The following is a 20,751-nucleotide window of genomic DNA, read 5'->3' on the forward strand; positions in this document are numbered from 1 at the left end:
AATTTGTGTTCAGATTATAAACAGGTTTTTTACAGGTTTGGAACGACATGAGGATGAGTAATTAATGACAGAATTGTACTTTGTGGGTGAACTATCCCCTTACCGTATTTTCCGCACTATAAGGTGCACCGGATTATAAAGCACACCTTCAATGAATGGCCCATTTTAGAACTGTTTTCATATATAGGGTGCACTGGATTATAAGGCGCATAGAATAGAAGATACTGCAGTCAAACGTTTGACTGGGTTTGCGTCCACTAGATGGAGCTGTGCTAAAGGGAATGTCAACATTTTGACAGAGCTCCTTGATCCATATATAAAGCTCTCCGGATTATAAGGCACACTGTCGTTTTTTGAGAAAATTAAAGGCTTTTAAGTGCGCTTTATAGTGCAGAAAATACGGTAATTTATACTAGAGGTTTAGCAGAATATGTCACCAGAGAGAAGTCTGATGCTTCACTGGAAATTCAGATTATGACATTTTCATTAAACATTACAATCTCAATTTTTTTTTTTTTTTTTTGAAAATGCAACACATGCTTGGATTATTTTTTTTACAGTAAGATCAATAGTATCTTTGTGTAAAGAAAAAGATGAATTTCATTTTTATGCAGCAAGTGTGCGTGTGCGTGTGTGTGTGTGTGTGTGTGTGTGTGTGTGTGTGTGTGTGTGTGTTAGGGCTGTTGTTAGAACCAGTGCTGGTAAGGTATGACTGGGTCTTTCCTATTATTTCATTTGACAGGTTGCCACTTTGATCTTCAAGTGCCTTTCACAATCTTCAGGCAGTATAAAACAGAAAAAAGTTCCCATTCAGATTAGCCATTTCTGCTCCAAGGGAGACATTCCTATTAAATTGAATAAGAGCTTGCTGTTAGATTGATTTGCACAGCAGTTTTATGATGAACCATTTGATTTTCTAGGCCAATTGAGCAGGTTACGGAGCATGTTGTTGAGCCAGTGGCAGCCTGTTTCTGTAGGCTCTCAAATCAAAGAAAATTGTTATCATTAAGTGAAATGAAACACTGAACTCGCTGCTTGAGCTCCAGCTAAATAGTTGGATAGCAGAGGGTCGTGAATGATGCCTCTGTGCCATTTTTTGTCAATAGCTATCTGCCCACATATGGTCTTATGAAAGATGTCTTTTGTGGAAATACTGCCGCTGTCTGCGGATGTTTTATACACATACACATGTTCTGTTGTCCCTACCACCCACCACTGATATTGGGCTGTATTTTTCATCAGTCAGCATACATCTCAGCTGGTTTAACTAGAACGGACTGCGTATGCATTCCTCCACCTACATTGGGTCTCTTTGAACATGAAAATATTTTGGATTACCCGGGAGGGCATATAAAAGAGGATACTGTTTCATAGTAAAACAGTGGCACGTAAACAAAGGCCTTCCTGTGGAGATTTATTTAATTAAACTTCTAACAGGAATTGGCATATAAGGATATGTTGTACATATGCATTGCAGGTTTTCTGTGTCTGGCATTCTTGGGGAGTCTGAGTGGGACCTGAACTGGCCTCTTGCATACATTTTTGGAATTGCTTGCCATAACCGTAAATTATCTAATGTGGGAAAAAATGTGTATAATGCATTTATCTAAGTAATGCTCAGGACTATGTGATGTCTGTGTGATTATTTTGAATACATCTCCTTAAAGGAATATTGTGAGTTGTTTTTATTATGTTTTGCTGTTGATAACTACAAACAATTATTTAGAACACACAAGAGCTTTAACAAACACATTGCACATTTTTACCTTTTAAACATAATTTAAATTTTAAACTGACAGCTTTCATTGTACATAGAGAGTACAAGTGCATACTCATTTGTAGTAATGCATGTGATGTTCTGCTTATTTTGTCTTCCTGTTGTGTGTGTTTATTGAAGTATAAAGACAAGAATCTACTTGGAACAAACATATCAAGTGAAATATATTTCTCTTGCTCCGACTGCCTTGATTTGCTTTGACTGGTTTGTTTGCGGTCTACTCTGTAGATTTGTCAGGATTATTACATAATCGCCTCATCGTGATTATTTGATCTAATCGTTGTGCACATGAACTCCCAATAACATATTGCCAGTCAAGCAAGTGAACACTTGAAATGTCATGACATGGAAATTTTATTTTTCTTTCAACTTAGTATTAGAATAACATATGTTATAATATGTTCTGCATATATTTATATAATTTAGAGTACTTTTTTCTACATTCTAATGTTTACAACATTTGTTTACAAAAATGTCTAGGATATCAAGCAATTAATTGATGTTTCCAAGTTCAGTGTAAATAAATGACTTGTAAATCATGTGTATAAGCTGTCGGAGTTGGTGGCTTCATGGGCGTCAATATGTAGCGCAGACGTGTTTGAGTTCTATTCCTGAGTCGAGGACCTTTGCTGATCCCTTTCCCCTCTCTCCACCCCGTGCTTTCCTGTCTGATCTTTATACTGTCCTATCCAGTAAATGCATGAAATGGCCAAACATGTGTGTATAAACTGACATTAACAAATTTGGATTGTTATTCACAATAATCTGCATGACATTTAATCACCAGACAAAATTGTATGGACCGCACTGGTGCTCTGCAAGAATGAGGCAGCAGAATGGATTCATCCTGTAGCTCCTTCCTGTTCAGAAAGATTGGTGTGCCACCCTCTTCCTCTTAGACTTCCTCTTAGACATTTTTGATTTCAGCTTACTTCCAGAATCCCTCACACTAGATTGATCTATGAATTTCCTTATAGATGTATTCTGAATAGTTTAGACATCACTCCGGAATGGTTGCTGCCATTTTTGAACTCCAAAAAAGGTCTTTGGTTTGGATTTGTAGTATGAAGGTCTTCATGCAGGTTGGCATAATGTTATGATCATCTGTTTGACAAATTAGGAAATTATAGAAATGTTCACCCAGAGAGATTTTGGGAAAAGTGCATGTGAGCCTTTCTCGGGAAGAGAGCATTTCCTGTGGTGTTCCTTGTTTGCTTTTCCAGATAAGATATATCAGCTTGACAATTGTGTTACCATCTGATTTATGTTAACACCTCTGAACATGGCCTAAGAAACATCCGATTGGGGATATAGTGATTTCTAAAGTCAAACTAGTTGATCAGACAACCCACAAGACTGAGAGTACAGAGAAAGTATTTGAACCATTGATCAATGCTGCTTGTGTCCCCTACAGATAAGAACTTTGATGACGAGGACTCTGTGGATGGGGGCAGGTCCTCCTCCTCTTCCTCGTCTAAGGGCTTCTCCAACAGCAGGAGAGGGGGCAGCATGGGCTCAATGAGGCGACCCAGTTCTGCCTCTGGAGCCAGGGCTCCAGGTAAGACCACAGCTGCTACAGTTCAACCCCAGGATACCACTGAAAAACTAAAGTCCGATTACTATAGACATTAGTAAACACTGCACATAAACATGTTGAACAAGGAGAAATGTAATTGTTCTCAAAGAGATTATCTATTGAAAAGCTTGTAGCTTAAAAAAGCAGAAGAGTCATTGAAAAAGGAGTGGAGATAAATAAGGATTCTGTTGACTGGGTAAGAGGCATATTGCGGTTTTCTACATTATATAAGAGTCTTTGATGAATTAAATACAAATTTTTGTGTGGTTTGTGTGATGGATTTAAATAGCAGACACACACCCATATATACTAAGATTTTTGTTTTGTAAATAAATACTTTTATTCAGCAAGTATGCATTAAATTCATCAAAATGACAATGACATTTATGTTACAAAATTTTAAATAAATCTGTTATTTTCAACTTTGTTTCCATTGAACAATCCCCTAAAAATATCTATAAAAAAAAACAACAACACAAAAGTAATAATAAAAACTCATACTCATACTGTTATGTATGAGTATGAAATCAGCATATTATAATGATATCTGAATGATCATGTGACGGCTCTGCCACCGCAGGAATATGATATATTTTAAAATACATGAAGCCGTTATTTTAATTTGTACTAATATTTTGCCATGTATTTTGTATCTATGTATCAAATAAATCCAGAATCCATATTTATACACAATTGCATTAAAAGCTTCAGGCAATATTTACTAAACTCAGAAATACTAAAAGACTACATACCATTGTTTGATTTACTTAATATTTATATAAATAAATACTAATATTAATATATGATTATTGAAATCAAATTTCTCAATAGATTTGTTAAAAACAATTTACTTAGTATCAAAATCGAGAATTGTACAGTTTCACCGATATTGGCACTGACTGCTTAATCTTTTTTTTATTGTGTGATTGCGGTTCCTCAGGGAAGGATAGTGTCAGTGCAGGGGCTGTGGATGAAGAGGATTTTATCAAGGCTTTTGAAGATGTACCTGCAGTTCAGGTAATGCATCATGAAATCTAAAAAGATTATGCTATTTTTCATAGACTCCCTGCATTTAAACACAGTGCAAGAAATAATTAAGCTGTTCGTTTTCAGATATATTCCAGTAAGGAGTTGGAGGACTCCTTGAATAAGATCCGTGAAGTTCTGTCAGATGACAAGACAGACTGGGAACACCGTGTCACTGCTGTAAGTTATTCCTGATCTGTTTCACTGCTACTTTTGTTGACATTTTGCACGCCCCAACTTAAAGAATGTGTCTTCAGCAAGGCACTTAAGAGAATCTTATATCATGTATTTAGCTGAAGAAAGTGCGGTCGCTGGTTCTGGCTGGTGCAACCGAACATGAGGGTTTCCTTCAACATCTACGGCTTTTAGAAGGTGCCTTCAAGCTGTCGGCTAAAGATCTTCGGTCTCAAGTGGTTCGAGAGGCCTGTATCACATTAGGGTATGAAGCCATTCTTTCCTACCACTTTTTCTTCCAGTCTCTGTTAGAATATTTATTTAATATAGTGTTCAAGTCTGACATCCACTACCAAAATCGACTTGTTTACAGTCAGCTAGTAGGATGCCACCTTTAGGTATTCATTGATCAAAGACACACTTCAACAGCAGGCCAATTTATCACAAATCCATGTTTTAATGTTTTATCTCAAATATCATTGGGATACAGCTTTAGAAAGTGCAGTTTAAAGGGCTAAATGAAGCTGTTGTGCGGGTCTCTGTGATTGAGCATGGCTCAGTGAGGGTCTTTAATTATTCCGGGTCTTAATGTGTTTCTAATGAAGTGGAACCGAGCTGACTGGAGCATGCAGGACAGCTCTTCTGCTAAAGTGCAGCCAATTGATGGATATCTAAACAAGTCGCATGCCCTAATGTCAAACAAATTTGATTCATTTCAATCTAGACCCGAAGTTAACGTATACTTATGTTCATGTTATGTTGATTGGTGTGTTTTGCTGTTTTCCAGGCATCTGTCTTCAGTGCTGGGGAATAAATTTGATCATGGGGCTGAAAACATCATGCCTACGCTGCTCAACTTGGTTCCCAACAGCGCCAAAGTTATGGCCACGTCTGGAATGGCAGCCATCCGCCTCATCTTGCGAGTGAGTCTGATGAAAAGACAATTCTTTGCATTTGACTTTTTTTCCCTCTAATTTTCACATGTATTAGGGCTTTAGGTAGCCACTATAATGAATAAATAAATAAAAAGTGACACAAAAACTGCCTCGCTGTTTACTTTCTACACAGGCAGCTACCTTCTAAGGTAGCACCTACCTTATTTAGAACCTCATTAATGACAAAATATGGATGTTCCACATAGGCAACAAATTCACACGTAATGATCATATGAAGTAACTCCGTTTTGATATTAGTATGTTGTTAAGAAAACAACAAAAATCATAAATAGTCCATTGAAAGATGCCTTAATATTTGACCAAAAATGATGAAGCTTTTATTTCTTCTAAATTAGAGATATGAAGCCTTAAAGTGCTGTCTAGGTAGCAGCTCATTAGGATTGCAGCAGCTAATATGCACATGTACCTCACTATTAATGACCCTTTCAGAGGCTTCAACAGCATTTTTGTGTTTTAAAATTTGGGGGTCAGTACAAGTCAACACTTTTTTTCAGCAAGGACACATTATTTTAATCAAATGTGTCAGTAAAGTCATTTTGTAACATTACAAAATTTCTCCCATTACCAGTAAAATGCTGATCTTTTGAAGGTTCTACTTATCAAGAAAATTCTTTACACAAACATCCAGCACAGCTGTTATCAACACAGATAATAATAATATGAATAGATGTTACTTAAAAACCAAATCAGGATATATGAATGATTTCTGAATGATCATGTTGCACTGAAGAAAAGAAAGTCACAAAAACATTTACATTTATTCAAAAAGAAAAGTTTCAATTATAATGGTACTTCAAAATGCTGTTTTTACTGTATTTTTGATAATAAAAAAAACACCCTTGGTGAGCATAAGAGACTTCACATTTATATATATTATATTCTAGATTTTATTTATTTGTTTAATATTCTAGCACCAAGATTTGTAATTACACTTTTGTCTTTCTCAGCACACACACTTCCCACGCCTTATCCCGATCATCACCAGCAACTGCACTTCTAAATCGGTGGCAGTTCGAAGGTAAACTAGAGCTTCCTGAGAGAACTTTTTGGAAATCTTTTTGTGTTTTGCAGAGAATAAACTAAAGCCATTGTCTTCTTATAAAAATGCTTGTTAACTTTCACCCCATCAGACGGTGTTATGAGTTTTTAGACCTGTTATTGCAAGAATGGCAGACACACACTCTAGAGAGGTGAGTGGAAAATGATTGATGTTGTATTGAGAATGAAGGCATTAGTTTTTGTGAAGTACCTTTTGCTCATAGAATTTAGTTTGTGTATGTTTGTGTTTATTCCTTCTGCGGACCAAACTGTCACACCCTCCCTTTCCTGTTTTTGTGACATTTAAATGGTGAAAACGTGTTACTTATCAAAGCATGGCTGAATGGTCAACTAATGATTCTTTTCGCGGGTTGAATTGATGAGCCAGGGATGTGTGGCAATCATGCGTCTCAAGCGTTTCCATGGCAATATAGCCAAGAGCTCTTTTATAAGGAGGTCTGGACTCCCCTTATCCTCTCTTTCCCACTGTGCCGCCTTTTGGAGAACTGGGAAAAAGGTCTGGCGTCTGGTCCAGAAAGTTTCAAAGGAGACAAAGTGAATTCACTGTTGGTTCTGCAGACTGTAAGAAACAGTATTCATCATGTTTCCCTACTACCCCAGGCATGTGGCCGTTCTCACCGAGACCATCAAGAAGGGGATCCATGACGCGGACTCAGAGGCCAGATCTGTGGCCAGAAAGTAAGTCAGTTTGCCTTTTTGTGCTGTTTGGTTAGATGTACCATAAGCAGTACTTTGAGATATCCATTTATGCATTGTTTGACTTGATAATGTATGTAGCGTTTGTATCATGTCTTGATCATTTACATGTCCGTTTGTTTTATAGGTGTTACTGGGGATTCCATGGCCATTTCAGTCGAGAGGCAGAGCACCTGTTTCAGGCATTGGAGTCGAGCTATCAGAAGGCCCTCCAGTCTCACCTGAAGAGTTCTGACAGTATAGTGTCTCTGCCACAGTCTGACCGCTCCTCCTCAAGCTCGCAGGAGAGCCTCAAGTAAGACACGCACACATTTCACTTTACACCAAACATGAATTGGTACATCTGGTATAGAATACTTAATATAATAGCAAACATTGTATCTGTATTGCTGTTTTGACTATATTTTCATAAATAGCTGTATATACTGTACACTACCGTTCAAATGTTTGGGTTTAAAGGGATAGTAAAGAAATTTATAATGTTACAAAATATGTTTATTTTAAATAAAAGCAGTCTTTTGAACTTTCTGCTCATTAAAAAAACCTTAAAAATAAAGAAAAGTTACTACATTTTGCGCAAAAATAAATATTAAGTAGCAAAACTGTTTTCAACACTGATAAAAATGAAGGTTTCTTGAGCACCAAATCATCAGCATATTAAAAAGATTTCTGAAGGACCGTGTGACACTTATGACTGGAGGAATGATGCTGAAATATATTGAAATAGAAAATAGTTATTTTAGATGAAAAAATAATAAATAATTGCAGCCTTGGTCAGCAGAAGAGACTTCTTTCAAAAATATTTTACTTACCCTAAACATTTGAACATGTTGTATATAACCATTTAGTTCAGTGGTTTTATACAATAATGTTGTCTCTGTGGTGTCTGCTATCTCATGCTAACAAAATCGGAGAGTTATTGCTGTCGCTGTTGGAATCTGCGAAATATTTGCCAGTTGGCTGATGGACCACTTGCACAGATTGATGACTGTGCTTTCTAGCGTGTTGAGTCTCCTCTGGATATGAAGCAGTGATCTCATCTTCAATATTAGACTGCAGCATCTGTTACACTGTGTCCTTGTTGTTCAGAGGCATCAAGATCAGCTTGCATTAGCACCAGTGTGATGAGTGACAGCTCTAATGATCACGATCTGCTGTGCCATCAAAAAAACAGCAAACACTGCTGTGTCATAATCACAAAAATGGAAAGAAAATGTGTGACCAAGAAGAAGCAAATTATTGTTATAATTTGATTGTGATTTATGATTTGTAGATTCAGTCAATATTCACACTTGTCTTCCTATAATAAATTATCAAGTGTGAATATTCTGAGTATTGGTTTAATTGTTTTTTTTTTTTTTTATTAAATTACCAAAAGAGCATGTCTTTATAGTAGTTTCTTTGACTTGCAATAAGTGAGGATGACCGTGTTTAGAAAAAAAAATGGATATAATTGGATAAAAGTGTCTGATAAATGTAAATGTAACTAGATTTTTACTGTTTAAGTTGAAAATCTATTTGGCAGCAATATTGGTCAAATATATTGTAACTTGTCAAAAGGCTGAAAAATGTTCAGATATATCTTTTTGAAATTCATTTAATTTCATTCGAGTCGCTAAATTTTTTTATTCTGCATTCCTGCAGTCGACCGCTGTCAGTGAAGAGTGTCATTGGAGGCCCTGTTACAAGAAGTAAGTCAAGTAACACTTTTTACAGTTGCTTAGCACATATATACAAACATGCCATTTTGCCATGTCTGTAAATCTTGTGTGTGTAACATTTCCTCAGGTAAAGTGATCGGCTCTAGGATGTCCTCTACCCCTGGTGCCCTCCAGCGTTCCCGCAGTGACATAGATGTGAACGCAGCCTCCAGTGCCAAATCTCGCATGTCCACCGCAACCTCCCCATCTCCCTTCAGCTCCGCTGCAGCTCTGCCTCCAGGCTCCTACGCCTCCCTGGGTGAGACCCCATCACACTCTATCCATCTTTTCTCCTCTTTCATCCTTAATTAGGAATTTTCATACAACAGCCATAAAAATCAGTGGCTTTTATGGCTGCAGCGGGCCATTAATAAAACTGACGAGCAACATAGATGCTATTAAGCTGCTCTGTGATGAGGAACAAATGACGAGTGTGTGCCACAGATTTATTATCCCTTAAGGTTTTTTTTTTTTCTTTAGTCTAGTTATTTTAAGAGCGAGAATGAAGTTATGACTTCAAATTCTGATTGGATAAGACTTATTTGTTTGAAGTTACTTAGAAATTACTTCCTGGAGTAATAGTATTATTAATAATAATAATACAGTTATTTATTCAATATGTCTTTTATAATTTCTTGGTTAAGTATTGATTATAATTTCTTTTTTTATTGAGCTACATTATAATTTTGCTTGTTCTGCCATCTTATGAAAACAATAAGCCAAACCTTGTGCACTACAGTGTAAACTTCAGTTTTCTTATCACTGGTTTTCTCAGTGTTGGTTTTTGGGGAACGTTGGAGCTTAATAATGCATCTGTTCTTTGTGAGAAATGATCAATATTCGTCCCAGAACTCACCACCTAATGTTTGACCACTGACTTGCTTGTCACTGCTGTCTGTATAATATTTTCTCTGTACCGTTTTCTAATCCCATGATTCCTTAAAAATGATCAAAGAGATTTTATTTCCTTACCCGCAGTCACACTCACTAGCTCCCGTGTGCTTCCATGCAAGGCCTGTTTCTGAGCAGATCGCTGTCTTCCACGCTTCCATGGGCTTAACTGACTCTAACTTATGCCTCTCCTCTCCTCCACCCTGCACTCCCCTGTTTTTGTTTTTGTTTTTGCCCCAAAGACGGTGCATCTGGTAAACTAGATGGTAAGAAGTACGTGTATATGTGTGTGTGAGTGTGAATGTCCACCCTCTGTGCTGTCGGAGGGATTCGAGCAGTGTTTTTGTCTCATTTGTCAAGAAACAGCTGTACACCTAGCGATCTGACTTTGCTAGTGGTCTGCATGACCTGTTTGCATGATATATCCCCCCTCCTCTTGACAATAAATAACAACAGTAGTTAAGTGAGATGAAAATGGTGCCTTGTACTTCATATGATCTGTTGAGTCGTTTGTACTTGTATGCTTTAAAAAAGGTTATTGAATTTAACTGGTCAAATGTGTGGGAACCACGTATTCAGTTGTGGTATTGGTTTATTTTAAGATTTCTTCTGAGGTTAGCTTAGAGCACATAAAATTGCTGTTTTGCGCAGTTTCATAATATTCTGTGTTCCACCAGCCTCCAGTCTTCTCAGTAGAGCATGTCATGTAATTCCTTTCAGCCAGTATATTTTGATCGTTTTCATCAGGGAAATCTCTTTGTTTGTCCTCAGGATCCCTTGTTGTTTAAACCTTTCAGTCTGTTTCTCTTTGTGTCAGTCACTCTAAATCTCTCCCTTCCTCTCAGGCATTTTATTACCTCATCTCATGCTCTAATTTATTTATTTTTTCTCTACAGGTCGTGTTCGAACAAGAAGGCAGAGCTCAGGGAGTACGGTCAGCACCAACAGCACTGTTATAGACAGCCGTGGTCGAAGCAGAGCTAAAGTGGTCTCTCAGTCCCAACGTAAGTGTCTGTGTGGATGGATTTTTTAAAGAACCATAGCATGATATTATTTATAATCTACCATGGCTTTACTACTAAAAGCTTTAGTATTATATTGTCTATATGTTGCAATGTTAATGAAATTAACAATGAAATTGTTAATTTCAATGTCAATGAAATTGTCAATCATTAACAATGAAATTAACAAACACCATTACGCTGCTTTTTATAATACTTTATTCTGATTAGTCATTATGCTGTCACTACATTCAGCTGCCACATATATTTCTATAAAATTGCCACTAAACTGTATATTTAAGTTGCTATATACAGCTATGTCAATTTCATGTCTCATATCATTCCACAATTTCTTTCTTTTGGCATAAAAACATAATTTCTAGCCAAATAAATTGTTTAGATTGTGAAATAATAATAATATTAAAGCTCTCATTTTATTAGTGTAATAAAGAAGTTAATTTGAATAAATAAAAATAACTTAAAATGTAATATATCTAAATATTTATCCTTTAAAAAAAACGAATTATTTATTTATTTTTGTTTATTTTTTGTGGGGGGTGAAATGGTACCTAGACACATTTTTCATGAAATTCACCTTCCTAAGGTCAACAGATTGAAGCTTCAACCTTATTGTTAGGAGCTCAGATACAGATAGATAACTACTGGTCTGTCACCACTATCATCTTCCTTCTTGTCTCTGTCAGTTTTGCGTTTAATGTTTTCACAACCAAGTTTGGCATTCTTCTGAATGTGGAGTTTATTCCACAATTATAGTTAAAGCCACTCTTTGGCATAAAATGTGTAGATTGAAGTTTCTAGAGCACAAATAATCAACATCTTGCCTGATGCATGCTGGGTAACCATGCGTCACATCAATCGTCTTTTGTAACTGGCTACTTTTCACCTGTCCGTTGCCTCGCTTCCATACATAAGGATCCAGATCAGCTAACCCCACTAGTGGTAAGCCCCGTTCATCAGAATAAAGCTGCGTTAATACCCTCAATGCCAACCTTGCATGAATTACACGTCTACCATCATGTTGCATGTCCTGATTTAGCTTAATCTTTTTATTTCGGTTCAAATAGAGGTCAGACATTATGATCGTTGGGTATTTGTTTTTGCTTTGATGTCTGTCTGTATGTGTTTGCAAATGTGTCTGTAGCCTGTATTATGTCACGTCACCATGCCTGTAGAGATTAGTATCCAAGCTAACTTGGATTAATCCTAGCTCACTCTGTTTGTCTGTCTCTTTGTTTATATGTATTTCATTAGAGTCGAGGTCTCGTCTTCATATATTTGCATACACATGTAATTTTTCTTTGTGGTTATTTTGTTCACCTAAACTTGAGATTTTTTTCTTATCAGCCAGGCCATGTGAATAAAGGAAGGCTTATAGACAGTATTGAAATAACTGCTCGGTTTTGGTTTTCAAACCATTGTTGGACAAATACTATTTAATACAATACTGAATTTTCAGCAGCTATTCCTCCAGTCTCCAGGGTCACGTAATCCTTCATTATAGGTTTTTTTCAGGACTCTTTTATTAATAGAAAGTTCAAAAGAATAGCATTTATTTAAAATCAAAACAATTTGTAATTTTTTTGCAATCATGGTAACATTAAATCATCATATAATTTAAGTAAACAAAATAAAGGTGCCTTATTTTATTTAATTTTAATAATGTAAATTTGATACAAAGCAGAGGGGACCCAGTGGTGATTGGTAAATAATCAGTCACCAAGTTACTTATAGTAGTCCTGATATTATTTTCCTTTGCAGCCGGCAGCCGATCCAGTTCTCCAGGGAAGCTTTTGGGACACGCGTATGGCAGAATTCCTAGAGCCACTGCCCCTACAACTCCCTCAGACAAATACTCAAGGATCCCAAAAAGCCAGGGATGCAGCCGTGAAACCAGCCCCTGCAGATTGGGCATAGGTAGTAGCAACACATTTTTACATCTCAGAGTAACACTAAGGATGTCCACATACAATATACACTTCATTGGATTACAAAAAAACAATCTAATTACAAAATACAAGTGGACCTAAACCAGTTCTTTGAGGAATTCCTTAAGAATATGCATTACAACATGGAGATTATTTGCTAAATATTTTTGGAAACGCTAGGACCGCATGGATGGCAGGAATTTTCAGAGTTTACTTGACAAAGTAAGAAGACTTTCTTAAATGTCATTTGCTGAATCATTGTTCGCTGTAAATCCTGTTAAATTGGACTAGTGCAGATTAGGGGATGACCCTGAATAGTTGATGATTCAATGCTTCGAATCGAGGAGCCTGATTCGACTACCAGTCTTAGTCGAATATTCGTGGTGAGTTATGATTATGCCATTTTGACTATATGGGGGAGCTCAAATGTCTGATTACACATAGAACTATCGTTTTTCTCCCAGTAAGTGAATATACAGCCTATTATGATGAATCTGTAAAGAAAGAAACTTAAAATAAATATTTTAAAGTGAATAATCCAACCACACCTATAGATTTATGTTTCACTTTCCGTAATCCATGACCGACAGGAGCTTCTTGGCGGCAGGGATTTAAATCTTTAACAAGACTCAAACTGACACAGACAGAGACTAGATTTTTTCGATCAGGTAGGTTACAAGTGATTTCAAAACATTTCAGGCGGTTTATATATCTTGGATATATTATTCACCTGATATAATATGCATTTGGCTGAGTCAAGCGCTTCAGTGTAGTACTACGGTGATATCTCTTCAGTGCAGCTCGAGCAGGTCAAACTACAATGCAGAATATTAATAACTGCCATGTTTCTGCATGTTGTTGTTCATTGTTCATTCAAAATGTGTTCATTCAGAGCCGTGCAGACACGTTCATGTGCACTAGTGCCCTTTTTGTCTAGAAGTCCTAATATTAACATTTCATTATGTTGTATAAATAACAAAGCATATTTTATATGAAATTATGAGTTAATCCCATTGATTAAAAAACTTGCTACCAAATGTATCCCCTGGTCATCTTCAGAGCGTGCAGCTCAAAACAGAAATGCAGAACATTAATAACTACTGTCATATAGACTAACGTTATAATGAGAGCACTGTTGTAAAAAAAAAAGTGAATCGTAAAGGGTTTCGCTAACATTTAGTGTTAGCTATCTTTTAATCAAAACATAAATCCATTATTTACCCCATTTGTATCTGCGAGGCGTTCGTTACACATTTTCCATGTGTGTGTGTTAACATCAGTAATTATAGCTGTCGAATGTCTGACTTGACTCAATGTATTTTGCCCCACCCCCAAACATATGATTCGACTAACAGTCGAATATCGGCAAGATTCGAAAATTCCAATTTGACTATGAAAATCCTTCGTTGGGGACACCCCTAGTGCAAATAGATGGAATGCCTTTTCACTATGTGAAAGAAGCTCGCCATTAATTTAAATGGCTGATGCAAGTGTTAATTCCAAAACAGGCTCAGTGGTTACTCATTGTTGTCTTTTGTATGTGATTATTTACCTGTTGTTGAATGATGACAGGGCTGACTAATGGCTTTCATTCTTCATCAGCTTTTTTTGTTATTTTTAAGATCTGACCAATATATCTCCAGACAATTATTTACCAATTATTAAATTGACAAGTTATCTGTAAAACAATTCAAAACTGATATTTAAAGATATTTATTTTTTGTAATTCCCACAAGTTTATTAATGCTTTAAAGCTTAATGCAGTCTTTTATGTGTGTTTTTATTTAAAGAGTCACCAAGCAATTTTGTACACCTAAAAGTTAATATTGCTACATTTTTCATGTTTTATTTCTACATGTTGAGATGAAGATTCCAGACTTTTCAATGGCCTAAAAAAGCTTCTTGAAGTGGTGTTCACACTGACAACGATTAGTAGTGACAAAATGGCCATAATTTATTTGTTTTCAATGATTTGAGGTGACATGAGTAAATATATTTAGTCACATGACAACGTAAAATGTAACTTTATGCAAGAGACTAGTTATGCAATAAAACAACTACCAAATTGGAATGAAGACGTCGCAGCACATCTATCACCAGTATGAAACAGCATGCAGGAATATAATTTTTCAGAAGTGATGCATGGAAACCTGTGTCAGAAATTGTCAGTGTTGATTTATGACCGCTTAATTCATGCATTGATAATCATTTTTCTCCAAACTCCAAATTTAAATTTATAGCAGCAAGATAACCGATTCATTCTCAAAATAGAATGACATCTTATTTTTACTGGCAATACATTATCTTTCAAAGTTTTTGAAAGTCTCTTATGCTCACCAAGGCTGCAAATAATTGATAAAAATGCAGTAATATTGTGAAATATTATTACAAGTTAAAATAACTTTTTAAAATTTGAATATCAAAACATATTCCTGTATTTATCATTTATTTATTCCTATATTAGCAAAGCTGAATATTCAGCAGCCATTACTTCTTCAGTCTTCAGTGTCGCTTCTAATCATTTTAAAATAATTTATAGGTGTCAGTATAGAGTGTAAAGCTTTGGTCATTTTATCGTTTTTGAGAAAACAAATAAATCTAGAGATACACTAAATTACTCGGTGCACCTTTAACACTGCATGTTCAGAAGCTCCCTAAATGTTGTCAGTCTAAAATGTTCAGCTTAAGCCTTGTGCTTTAAATGTTTAACCTTTCTAAAGCAGAAGGACACCAGGAATGGCCAACTCAACCCCACCCTCTTTCTCTGACTCCACGGCCTCACTAATGCCCTAACTTGTGTTCTAACAGCCAGGCTGTGTGGTAAAGCTCTTCTTCCTGCCACTTCTTCCTATCGCACGCTAGCCCGGAGCAGTCGCATCCCCCGCCCCAGCATGAGTCAGGGGTGCAGCCGTGACACCAGTCGCGAGAGCAGTCGTGACACAAGCCCCGCTCGGGGCTTCACTCCTCTTGGTGAGTAGAGCACAGAAGTGGCTGATGGAGTCAAAACGACAGAAACATCCAATCCTTTCCAATTCACTCTCACAAATCTTCTCCCTCTGATTCTGTTTGGCCTCAGTTTAGGTGTTTGCTTGCCTCTCTGCATGCACTAATATGTTTCGGAGGTGCTTTAATAATCTGTGCCGCTGTGTCTTTGAGGTTGTAAATACATCTAGTAAAGGTTTGGATGGTTTGTCCATAAAAATGGATTTATATGGCATTTTGTATTATTGTGAATAAAAACAGCTGGTCTGATCTTTAAAATCTTTACAGGGAGGAACAATCATAGCACAGTATTGCAATCAGTGTTGCTATTGTTATCTTAAAATATTAAATGTATTTATTGTTAATTTAAATAAATGTGATGTGTAAAATAAAAGTAAATTTTCGATCAAATAGTGTATTATAAATGTGGCCTTACAACTAACTGAAATAAAATACGTTTAAACTGCATTACTGAAATTATTAAAACAAAAATGCAAATAAAAATAAATGAAAGCTAAAAAGAAATATAAAATAAAAGCTCATTTTAATATTAATAAATATTAACAATGCTAAAATAACACTGATTGTAATGCATATTACTTTGTGTAGTCTGCTAATCTGCTACCACCATATGTGAATGTGGTCTATGTTATAGCAAGGAGATGGATAAGTCTATGGTCTGTTTCACACTCGTGTGAAATACTCGTGTAGTGACTAGTTATGTTTCGCATGTTGGATGTTTCGTGTTATTGCCACGGATGGTGATCAGTGTTTTAGTGTAGCACTAACGGTCCCTGGGGTGTCGCCCCTCTTCCTGTCCCCTTGCAGCCTCCCGACGTCACTCTCGCTCCACCAGTGCGCTGTCCACGGCTGAACCCGTGGGCCAGTCAGGTGACCTGCATGACCCTACCCCTGGCCCCCCCAGACAGGGCCAATCACAAGCATGCATTCATATTTTATCTTTTTTTTTTTTTTTTTTACTCTACTGGGTTTGCCAGCTTAAGCTACAATCTTCAGACTTCATGTTATTGTCAGATGTAGATGCGAATTATCTGTTCATTTGGGAAATTATATTTTCAGTGCTTTGCTCTCTTTTCTCACCATAAACATCAGCATCCATCCTATTTGAGGTTCATTTATTTGCATTTGCGTTTCTGTTTGGTTGGTGGTGTGTTTGCCAAAAATCACTTCAGTTATATGCGTTATATATATGATGTTTTGTATTCTTGCCATATACAGTTAATTAAAAGAAAAAAAAACTTTGTGTTGCTGGTAATGAATTTAAAAAGATTATTTTATTTGCCTTTTTTGTGCTGTGAGCATTGAAGAAGTTCATTTATTTTTTTTGGAATGTGTTAGTTTAATCATTGTTTTGTGGGACCCATAATTCAAATACATTTGGCACTTGATTTTTCCAGAACATACTTTTATTAAAGCAGTATTGTTCATTTATTTATTTGCTTATTAATTAAATCATCTTACTTTTGATCATTGTAGCCTTAAAGGTGAAATGTGTCATTTCTGGCCACTAGTGCCACTAAACAGAATTTCAGTCTGCCGAATTGGGCAAACATTATAACACTGGCTCAACTAATAGCATCAGTTTTGGAGAGGTTTCGGATTGGTAAACTAATGGTGGATGGGTGTTTGAAATTCTGAAATTACACACTTTCACCTTCTTTGAGTTTTTAAGCAACCATAGTTCTTTTTCGGTCCTTTCTGAACTTGTGTCTCATGTTATGTGTTGGGTGGTATCAAACTGTCTTGATTCTCTCAATCTCTACATGTCAACCTCAAGTTTTTTTTTGTCTCTCTTGCCTAATTATTAGCGTAATTGGTGGAAAAAATACGTTTATGATAGGTAAGTATTTAGTAATTAATTGTTTTCCATTCTCACCGTCTCATCCCGTGTTCAAACCCTACAGATCGCTTAGGCCTGATCCATCAGGCTCGCATTTCTGCATCTGTCAACGCTATGAGGGTGCTGAACACTGGCACAGAAGTGGAGGCTGCTGTAGCTGATGCTTTGGTAAGAATTTGTCTCCTCTCACAGATACGAATAGGATGAATTGAAATATTCCTTATTCTTATTATCTGATCTAGTATAACAGAATTGATTCGTCTGTATGGCTCAAGTATTTGTCATATGTTGCCCTAAAAAACACCCACAGAAAAATAATATTTTAGGAAATGAGAAGTGTTCATCTTTTATGTGTTGGAAAAACCTTTTTTGTCCTTAGATGTCAACTGCCTAGCTATATTATGAGGGTGCAGTTTTCAGATTTTGTGTTTTTTTGCAACAACTTTGCTCCTTTTGAAATCTCTGCGTCTCTTTGCTCTTCCTTTCTTGGTCTTCAGCTGTTAGGAGACTCCAGGAATAAGGTAGTGTGCTTCTGTTTATATACTACTTGTATTTCCATTTTTATTCACTAATCAGAATGACCATTGTGGACTGTCAAGAAAATATTGAGCATTTTGTGCACCACAAACATTTGCACTTCTTTCATTAATTTGGTAAATTACCATCTCCTCTGCACAGTCCCACCATTTCCCTACACAAGCACCACAAGATGCATTTCACTAATTTTGCTATCAGTTTGGCATTAATCTCTTCATTTTTTTATGTTTATGTCATCCAGTGTTATTGCTTTGGAAAATGTAAATTATCTTTAATTCACATATGACAGCACAGCAGGATTAAGCCGTAAAGAGGGCAGATGTTATGCATCAGCATCCACATTCCCTTTACTGCATAAGTAGATGTATCTAGCTAGCGTGCCACGCTCTTCACTTACATCATCTGCGTACACTGTACTAATAACAGGGACTTAAGTGTTGGAAAATTGTCTGTGACCTATTTGAATCATTCATGACAAGTAGTCAACCGATATATCACCAAGGCTGATAAATTAGCCGATATTTGTCATTTTTCAAATATCAGCACTGGTCTAAACGTTTTTCTGCTTGGCTGATGTGTTCGAGGCTGGACTTTTATTTTGAAGATGCTGAGATAGGGAGCGTCTGAGCGCACACAGCTCACATTCTCCTTCTTGTCCACTGTTGTCGTTAACAGTTCTGTCTATATACGGATAGAAGTCTGTCTAATAATCCAATAGACCGTTTAAATAAAGGAATTAATGTATACAAAAAGTATTGTAACAATTGCTTTTATATTATTGGTAATAGAAAGGCAAACATTATAATACTTTCTCACTTTCTGTCAGCATTAAGAAAACACGCATTTATATCATTTAAACAAATCTATGAATGACTAATGAACATTTAATTTCACAACCCTTGCAAATTTAGTCGAATCGAGCTGTGAGATCTTGTGAAATGTGCCTTTTTATCAGGCACGAGTGAATTAAATACTTTAAACATTAAACTCGTGATTTCAAATTATGCTGCGCTTTATGCATTTGCCCGCTTTCATATTCATGTCATTTTCACTGTGTGCTGTATGTAAAATGAGTGTTACCCTGGCTTTATTTTAAAAATATGATTCCCAATGAACACAAACTTCCCAGAATACTGAGTGCCCTGTTGGTTACATTGTTTACTTTCTTTTTAATTATATTTTTATTGAATTCTATTTATTTGTGAAAAATCCTTTGTCATCTAAAGTATATTTATTTTACACATTTATATATATATATATATATATATATATATATATATATATTAATATATATATTAGTGCTGTCAATCGATTAAAAACTTTAACTAGATTAATCGCACATTTTTTCTGTGATTAATCGCAATTAATCGCAATAAAAAAAGAAATGTTTTTGTACGTTTTTAATATATTTTTTAATGCAATAATTTCACAGTTAAATTTAAATACTTGTTTAAATGACATCTTTTTATGAATGAAGGCCAGTATTACTGATATTAATACAGCTACTGATTTTTTTTTTTTACATTTATTATTAGGCTTCAAAAATATAACCGTTTTTAATTTAAGTAAACTTAAAACAATGCTAACATAAACCCATAATAAATGTCATGTTTACTCCTGCCCTTCCTGTCTTAACAGTTAGGAAATATACAGAAATTTAATAAAGTTATCAAAGTTATATGCAGTCTGCACTGCATAAACTATAAATTAAATAGTTAATCCTTATTAAAGCTACAAAAGTTATTTAGTCAAGAGCAGCGAGTAATTTTCTCTGTTCCCTTTGTTCTTTAACTTTACTGACAGGAAGCTTTATTGGCTGCTGTCCCTTTAAGAGCAGACAGACACGCGGATCTCACCGTTTATATACTGTCCATGGATCTCGCCTCATTCTCTCACAACTCTTTTTGTTCATTTTAGACTTTATATAAATCATTTAAGATTGCTCTTATGAGGATAATCGACAAAACTGGCACTTTGGGATGTTTATTGTTAGTTCAAGCGCTTAAGAGAACTGGATTCTGGCGCCCTGTCTATGCATTGTGTGTGTGTGTGTACGTGTGTATGTGTCACATAAGGGCATTCACAGACAGCGCATTCTCTTTTGTCTTGCCGCGCTTGAAATGTTTAAAAGCATTTAAATGAATAAGAGCGTGATCATATAATGTAAAGCTAGCCAACGGATGGCAGAAAATACGGATGCTGCGTTAATTGCGTTAAATATTTTGACACGTTAAATTTGAATTGTTGTGACACGCTGAATTGTTCCTTCACACTCCAGTGCTGAGACAGCTGAAGAGCTCAAGAGTCACATACACACTGGAGCTAAAGTTGTTTTATTCCATTTACAGAGTTCAATTATTTATGGGAATGATAACTGAATTGTACAACCAGATTCACTCCTGAAAAATCCAGGAAGTGCAACCAAATCATTAAAGTGTGTTTGAAATTCAAATTAACAACTAGTTGTTAATATTTTGACATATTAACAAATTGTAACTCTTATATATTTCTCTCCACCATTGTCAATGGTAGTTCGTTAAAAGTAATTTAATACATCTCTGATCACTAA

At 35.9% G+C, this 20,751-nt stretch overlaps 1 protein-coding gene across 30 annotated transcripts in view; it reads left to right on the forward strand.

Moving 5' to 3' along the window:
• The window catches only part of LOC132095410 (CLIP-associating protein 1-A-like), a 70,391-nt gene that overhangs the window by 34,268 nt on the left and 15,372 nt on the right, over positions 1-20,751 (forward strand). For 8 of the 30 annotated variants that reach the window (XM_059500348.1, XM_059500347.1, XM_059500353.1 and 5 more), the window contains 18 exons: positions 3,192-3,335; positions 4,294-4,370; positions 4,467-4,559; positions 4,673-4,818; positions 5,341-5,476; positions 6,457-6,527; positions 6,640-6,699; positions 7,169-7,246; positions 7,392-7,559; positions 8,909-8,955; positions 9,053-9,223; positions 10,098-10,121; positions 10,752-10,859; positions 12,636-12,791; positions 15,611-15,772; positions 16,613-16,675; positions 17,710-17,813; positions 18,143-18,166. In XM_059500348.1, the coding sequence (XP_059356331.1) occupies positions 3,192-3,335; positions 4,294-4,370; positions 4,467-4,559; positions 4,673-4,818; positions 5,341-5,476; positions 6,457-6,527; positions 6,640-6,699; positions 7,169-7,246; positions 7,392-7,559; positions 8,909-8,955; positions 9,053-9,223; positions 10,098-10,121; positions 10,752-10,859; positions 12,636-12,791; positions 15,611-15,772; positions 16,613-16,675; positions 17,710-17,813; positions 18,143-18,166 (1,832 nt within the window). The remainder of the gene's footprint in view (positions 1-3,191; positions 3,336-4,293; positions 4,371-4,466; positions 4,560-4,672; positions 4,819-5,340; positions 5,477-6,456; positions 6,528-6,639; positions 6,700-7,168; positions 7,247-7,391; positions 7,560-8,908; positions 8,956-9,052; positions 9,224-10,097; positions 10,122-10,751; positions 10,860-12,635; positions 12,792-15,610; positions 15,773-16,612; positions 16,676-17,709; positions 17,814-18,142; positions 18,167-20,751) is intronic. The other 22 variants (XM_059500364.1, XM_059500365.1, XM_059500372.1 and 19 more) reach the window with 15 other exon arrangements.

The sequence above is a fragment of the Carassius carassius genome, chromosome 19, assembly GCF_963082965.1.
Source record: "Carassius carassius chromosome 19, fCarCar2.1, whole genome shotgun sequence".
Classification (NCBI taxonomy): domain Eukaryota; kingdom Metazoa; phylum Chordata; class Actinopteri; order Cypriniformes; family Cyprinidae; genus Carassius; species Carassius carassius.